The sequence below is a fragment of the Seriola aureovittata genome, chromosome 23 (genome assembly GCF_021018895.1).
Source record: "Seriola aureovittata isolate HTS-2021-v1 ecotype China chromosome 23, ASM2101889v1, whole genome shotgun sequence".
Lineage (NCBI taxonomy): Eukaryota > Metazoa > Chordata > Actinopteri > Carangiformes > Carangidae > Seriola > Seriola aureovittata.
In genome coordinates, this window is record NC_079386.1 from 10,313,969 (window position 1) to 10,321,082 (window position 7,114).

Below are 7,114 nucleotides of genomic sequence, written 5' to 3' on the forward strand. Positions count from 1 at the left end.
TGAAGTCATTTAGAAGCAGTATTTGTGTTACATAGTTTGTCCACCAGGGAGCACTGGAAAATAAATTTTCAGCTTTATAATTACCAGCTTTAATATGTAACCAATTATAAACAACTATGTGCATCTTCTGCAATAATTTACTAGGCTGCTTTTCATTCATCTCCTGTTCTCCTGTATTCAGAATTAGGCATTTGCTTAAATCTGACATAAATAAAAATCATACTGATTCGTAACTAATTGATATTGAAATGTGTTGTTTCTAATAAATCAGTAAATTTTGAATCACCTTGTTTAAATGATTTGTCCAAAAAAATACTTCCACTCAAAGACTTCAGAACATAATTTGTTTATTATAGTTATTTTGGACACATTTTCTGATAAATTAAGATTGGAAGCTTATGAGTACTCAGTAGTAGTGGCAGTGTACAGAGGTACATTTTATTATCTAACATTGCTTCAAGACAATTGCTGACAAAAAAAGTCAAAGTGGAAGGTGAACAAATACAATCAAATGAGGAAGGTGATTTTGATCTTTTCTTTACAAAATGTGGGAGACACTTTGACATGTCACAGTAGGAAAAGCACAGCTGTAAATAATGAATAAAAATAATAATAACAATAAAAGATGACTGAATTCCATTTAACTGCTTCAGCTCACTGTCAGGGATTACTAGCACACCAGCAGAACCAAATCACTGATAATCGATAAAAACGACTTATTTTAGATTTTGACTGTAATCTCTTCTTGTCAAACCTCTACTGACAGCAAAACAAGTTAGATTTGTCTCAAGGTCCAGACTAAACATTCAATACATTTCAATATGTCTTGTATTATCTTACACCAAAGATTCTTTTACACAGAGAACCTAATTTGGTTGTAGTTGTTGCTGAAGTTTTAAGTAACTGTAACTACTGAAGTTATCCTCATTATCTCAAAGACATTTGTCAATTTACCTTGCAAAACAGATGCATATAAACAGAACAGGGATACTATGGGAACATAAATGTAATTTTAGACTTTCTTGTACATAATGCACAATCATCTTTCAGTCTAACATACACACGTATATACAAACACAAGGTGATAAAACAAAAGTTATAAAATATTCATTAAGTGGTAAAATAAGTAATGTACTCTATAATATTACAAATTATACTCCCTGATATGAAGTAGCTCTGTAACTGAGAACTGTATGCAACTACTATGTTATACTCCATGGAAATAAATTCTGTTATTTCAAATATTTATGTCAGTTTATGAACTTTTGACATTTTCTTCAGTCTTTTGTCCCTTCATCTTACCCTCTATGAAGTTCCTCATTCTCTATTTAGATTAAATTATCTCCATGAATCTCAGCACACTGTAACAGAATCTGTCTCTCTCCTTCCCGCTCCCAAACAATCCCCTCATCTTCCTTCCTCCTCTCCCTGTTGCTCTCCCACATTATTTCCCCGACATCCTCATGACTGCTGTCCACTATAACCCTCTCCCACAGCTCACCCTCCCCGGGTATCTGTGCACCTTCGTCAGCCTCCCTACCCCACTGCGTGTCCTGCTGGGGAGCCAGGGTGGCGACCGAGCTCAGGGTTAGGAGCGTGCTCTGGGAGTCCGCAGTGATCATGGATGTGACAGTGCTGGCAGGAAGGGTGGGGAGTTGGATGAGCTGGGGGTGGCTGGTGCTGGGCAGGTGAGTGGAAGAAGCAGTGGTGAGGTGCAGCAAGGTAGGGGCTTGCTGCTGGTGTGCTACCTGCAACATATGATGTGTTGGCAGTTGGAGGAACTGGCCTTGAGATACATCTAACTGAGCCTGTTGAGCGAGTGGGAGCACAACCTGCTGCAGTGGAGTGAGCGTACCACCCACCACCTCCTGGCTCTCCGGGCTGACAGAGGGCCGGTCAGGCTGGGTGAGCACTGGGACAGTCTCTGTTAGCGGGGTGGGGCTGCTTCTTACTGAACCTCCATTAGCTGCTAAGGCTTCAGCTATGAGCACCTCGGGGTGGCTCTTGGCCTTGTGGGCAACAACAGAGTCCTTTTTCTCAAACTTTTTGCCACAAATAGAGCAAGAGAACTGGTAGGAGGCTTCTGCATCATGCTTCTTCATATGCCAGTTTAAGGAGGCCTTCTGACGGCAGGTGAAACCACAGATCTCACACCTGCCACAAGGTGGAGACAGAAAACAGGTTATAGTCCAAACTGATCTAAAGCTCAAGTTTCATCTCAGACCCCTTTACCTCCAGTTTCACTGCAAAACTTGGATATTGGTCACAACTTCAGCAGGGTGGAACAGATAATTTACACCAGGTACCCTTATTGGATTATACACTGGAAATAAACAATAATATCACATAATAAAATGACCAACAAAGACAGATAAAATGATTATCACAATAATACCAAAATATTAATATCATAAAAATTAAAATCCTATCACTAATTATGATGCAATCCCAGCAATAGGTACAATTAAAGAGGCTTTTCATAAAAAGGGTTTATAGTCTAAATCTTCATTCAACCCTGGATATACTGTAGTAGCCTATATAATGTATGTAATGCAACGCAAATTTTGCAGACTAAGCAGGATTCAATACTAGAGTGGTGTAAATACTGCAGTGACAGAAAGGGCTACAATAGTTAACAATGTGTTCAGCGTTTGATGTGTTTCCTATATGTTCTGTTAATTCTGACGAAAAATGTTTTTATTTAGCCTTAAAAAAACCCAAACATAAAACACATAACGATGGAGTGTCTTCATATAAGCGTACTAAGAATATCTGTAGATACCAGAAGCAGAAATAAATACAATTTATATTATATGATTATCCTAAAATAATCCATTCTAAATAAATAAGGAAACTGTTGTGCCTACTCACTGTATTGGCTTCTCTCCTGTGTGGATCATCCTGTGCACAGCAAGGTTATGGGAGCTCTTGAAGGCACGAGCACAGTACTCACAGATGTAGTCCCTTTGATCTGAAAGACAAATGACGAGCAGAAATGAAACTATCTGACAGGAAAGACAAAATATTCAAGTTTTTAAATTAAATAAACCATCTAATTTCTTCTCTTAACTTGGCATGTTCAACTAGGGACTTGAAGCGGCTCAGAATTTTCTTAATGAAAAGCAAATAAACATAAGGTATGCTGCCAGTCTAAACACTGCGTACATAAACATCTGTGCCCTATAACATCACCTGTGTGGTGTTTTGCGTGGCGCAACAGCTGCTTCTGCAGACGAAACAAGCGCCCACATGAAGGGTGATCACACACATAGTTCTTTTTTAGCAAGTGCTGGTATTTTATATGGTGCTGGAATAAAGAGATGACAGAGAAAGAGTCAGCAGGTTGAAGATACATTCACACTCAGTCCTTTAAAGATTAATCTATTTTTAATCATTCAAACATTAACATCAAGCTTTGCACCTTAAGAGAAGATCACAGATTAAAATAATATGTAAGAATATATCCGTTATATTCCGGTGGGTAAGCTAATATTCTAACTACAGTACAGTGCAAAATTCCAGACAGTGCCTTATTTTTGGGGTTGTCATGGTTACAGCTGACAGGATGGCATACCTGTAGGTAGCGCGGGTGAGCTAAGACAGTACCACAGCCTTCCATTTCACAGCGGACATACTGCACTGGAGGCTTTTTCCTGTAACAACAAAAAAGACTACATTTTATAATAGTCATACTCTATCCAAATAACAAAGATATCAATAATAAATAACATAACAAAGATGTATACCTTCGTTTTGGCTGCCTAGGGGCTTTGTCATCTTTGGGCTGTCTACCTCGCCTAAATGAAAACACATTCAGAAGTTTAGTATGGATTCTGAATTGTCAAACAACACTTGTTTCTCCATACTTTGTTTCTTCATGTTTGACTGTGTGTTATCACCCAGTCTATCATCAATGTGCACAACAATCTTGATCAAAACCTACTTTTTAATGCCATTTCCTTCTTCTTCCTCTTCTGATTCCTCTTTTTTGACTTCCTTTTGTTGTAATGTTGTACGCTGCCTTGATTTTTCCCTAGAGAGTTAAAAGATAAGTTATTACTGAAACTAACATTTTAACATTCATTAAGAAAGGGCAGTGAGCTCAACATACGTCTTTGTCTCGGGTTTATAGTTGAGGTCATCTGGGTCATCTCTGAATGGATCGTCCTCGTTGAGAGTCACATCTGGATCTGCAACGCTAATGTGGACATCAACACCATACAGGCCACAATGAAATTCACTTTGGCAAATCAATGAGAAATCTAACATTTTCTGTGCTGCTCATTTCTTATGTAGAATAACACTCACTTGTCATTGCTTCCTTTCAAAGCGCCCGTTTCCTCTCCTGAGAAACAGATATAATGAATTTCAGCTTGAGATGACTGCTGCATTTAAAATATTACAGTCTTATTGTCATGACATTTGTACAATTATACAGTTAAAAGAACGCAAGTCATCTTTTTCTTACCAAATGATGAAGCCTCCGTGTCTGCTTCAGACTTGCATGCTGTTGCTGATGTGGTGTGTGAGGCTCGGGTTGAAGATCTCCCTTTGCCCTTTCTAGATTTGGACCGCTTTGGTCTGGGAATGTGTTTGGATGCTGAGGGAGTTAGTGTGCCCATGTGTTAGTGACATATCTAATCATATCTCACAAGAACAAAATTCCTGCTTATAGATGATATGCATTTAAGTATGTATACCTTTTTTGACTGTGGATTTCTTGATGGCAGTTCTGTGTAAGAGAGGGTCTATAGTAAATAATAGCCAGGTGAAAGTCAAAATAAATCTGTAGTACAAGGTAATTATACAGATAGTTTTAACTCAACTTTTCTTTGACAGTGAACAAGAACAGAATAACAAGAGCATTCAACACATTTGTTTTGGTTTCTATATCTGGTAATTCTATAGCTTTAAGAAACCCCACTGTTAAAACACATGGCCCACAATTACAGCCACAAGCCTCCTTACACTGCAATTTCACTGGAGCTTTTAACATGCCTCCTGAAAGTAATGCAGTTATGTGGATACTATAGTCATGTACAATATAGTAGCTGGCATCTGTGCACGCACTTACTGCATGACAGGTGAGTTTTTGGAGCGTGATCCATTTCCAAGAAGCAGACTTGCAGGTTTTTTCTTTGAAGTGGCATTCTTCGACTCTAACGTTGTTCCAGCTAAAGCTCCTCTGGCTCGCAAAACACGCAAACAACCGCTGGCACTAGAACGAGAATCACAGGAGTCCGGGGAGGTCACTGCAGTTTTCCCCCGCCTTTTACGTCCTTCTCTCCCTCTGGACGGCTCAACCGAGTCCGTGGATGGTTTAGGGGCCTCCTTTGAGTCTCCGGTAGTCCCAAAACCAGGACGAGTACCCGAAACTTCGTCTTCCTCGGAGTCCATGCCGCGCTTATTGAACAGTTTCGACCCTTTTGTTATTACCTCGTCGTGAAAATAGATAATTTAAGATGAACGTAGAAGGCCCTAGTGGGACCAAGTTTTGTTAGCTCGGTCAAGAGTAAATTTCACGTCAGTACGCAACATTTAATTAGTTATCTGATTAATTAAAAAGTTACGTTGTACGAGGAATATAATTTTACAAACACTGAGCATTATTTACTTCTTAAAGCCATAGCAAACCTCATATTTCTTTGGCTGAGACGGGGCCTTTTTAAGATGCGTCTCCTTTAAGAACAGCAGATGGATATGCGAAAATATTACTTTTGGACCAACGGGCTTCCATACTGTTTACAAAGGACGATTATGGGGAATGTAGTTATAAGTAGACTGCTTCTATTTATGCATTGACTATTATGCAGTTTGCGCAACACCTATTAAAATTTGATCTATCTTGGTTATGTTTGTCCTATGAATAATTAAATTCTACTGTTAATTGTTATCATTATTTTCATACTTATAATCTCTTTCATTATATGGCACACAAAATTCATATCTAAAATAATTAAATACTGCCATTACCATTACTTAAGTTTTTTCTTCTTTCTTATACCCTCTTTCATTATATTGCATACATAACCCAAAGTAATTAAACACTACTAATAATTATAACTACTACTATTCTATAAAGTGTTTTATTTTATTTTTATTTAATTATGAGCCATTCATAAATTATATCTAAAATAATATCCTTATTGAACACAAAAGACAAATATCAAGTTTCCCACATTGTTCAGTGTAGCATGTGACAACTGATAAAGACCGAGGTGTGGCTGGGTCAAAGCATGGCAGTAAAAATGATAAAACTAGAAACTGTTCTGAATGACAAAAATGTGGTAGAGTTAGGTGTGATACAGAACACGGAAGCAAATGAAGAAAACGTAGAAAGATCCTTGTTGGCTTTGTGCCAGTATTATGGAATTTAAATACTATAATTACCCTATTAATTAGGCAAAAATATGTGACTGCTTGTGGTTTTCAGGTTTGAACACACCTTCATATTTTGGTTTCTGATTTGGAGTGACATGAAAGTATTCATAGTTGATTTTATGGATTGAAGCGTGAAACCTATTAATATGTATGTTTTAGCCTATTTATGACAAATCACATTACTTCTAGCTTCCACTACTGTGTAAAAAACTGTTTGTAAAAACCTGAAATTTTCTGAAGTTAGTTTCATGATTCATCAAAGTGATCACAGTTTCTGCCATTTACTTTTCTCATTGTTACGTTATAACTACATTGTATTGCAGCTGTACAGGCCGACTGAATTGAAAGGCTTGCAATACAGATTATGTCTTCTTCATCTACATTTCAGAGCATCTGTGGTTGTTAAGCTGGCATCGTGTAGAGGAATAGAATCTTTCATTTAAAGGCAGTGCCAATGCTGAGGTTCATTTGAAGCAAGGTCCTTGAGTATGAACAAATCAGTTATTGGATGTCCCAATTTTTATAGTTAAAGATAGGGCAGAAATAATTTTGCTCAGTGTTAATTACCTCAAACCTGGTCAGAAATCTTAGTGTAATCATAGGCTCAGACTTACATTGTAACATCCACATGAAAACAACAAAATCTGCCAACTTCATCCGACAATTAGAGGAAACATGTCTCAGTGAGGTGATTAAGCTGACTGAGAAAGTGGAAAACATCACTTCAGGTCTC

At 37.8% G+C, this 7,114-nt stretch overlaps 1 protein-coding gene across 2 annotated transcripts; it reads right to left on the minus strand.

Moving 5' to 3' along the window:
• Positions 1-330: 330 nt before the first annotated feature.
• LOC130164835 (E3 ubiquitin-protein ligase ZFP91-like) lies at positions 331-5,912 on the minus strand. Of its 2 annotated transcripts, none has more exons than XM_056369823.1 (11): positions 5,075-5,912; positions 4,701-4,732; positions 4,469-4,600; positions 4,309-4,345; positions 4,112-4,198; positions 3,944-4,033; positions 3,747-3,797; positions 3,575-3,653; positions 3,193-3,307; positions 2,872-2,971; positions 331-2,154 (listed from the first exon to the last, which is right to left on the minus strand). In XM_056369823.1, the coding sequence occupies exons 1-11, from the start codon at positions 5,395-5,397 to the stop codon at positions 1,329-1,331; spliced, it is 1,872 nt and encodes a 623-aa protein (XP_056225798.1). In that variant the 5' UTR covers positions 5,398-5,912; the 3' UTR covers positions 331-1,328. The 2 variants fall into 2 exon arrangements, with proteins under 2 accessions (XP_056225798.1, XP_056225799.1); XM_056369824.1 differs by having other exon boundaries at positions 4,701-4,748; positions 5,075-5,201.
• Between the last annotated feature and the right edge of the window lie 1,202 nt (positions 5,913-7,114).

Bases quoted from the DNA above. Each gene is read 5' to 3' on its own strand.
- LOC130164835 (XM_056369823.1), bottom strand. From the start codon at position 5,397: ATGGACTCCGAGGAAGACGAAGTTTCGGGTACTCGTCCTGGTTTTGGG. The intron at 4,199-4,308 runs GTGAGTGTTATT...TGTCCACATTAG, and splicing joins TTGAAAGGAAGCAATGACAA to CGTTGCAGATCCAGATGTGA. The intron at 3,798-3,943 runs GTAGGTTTTGAT...GTTTTCATTTAG, and splicing joins GAAGGAAATGGCATTAAAAA to GCGAGGTAGACAGCCCAAAG.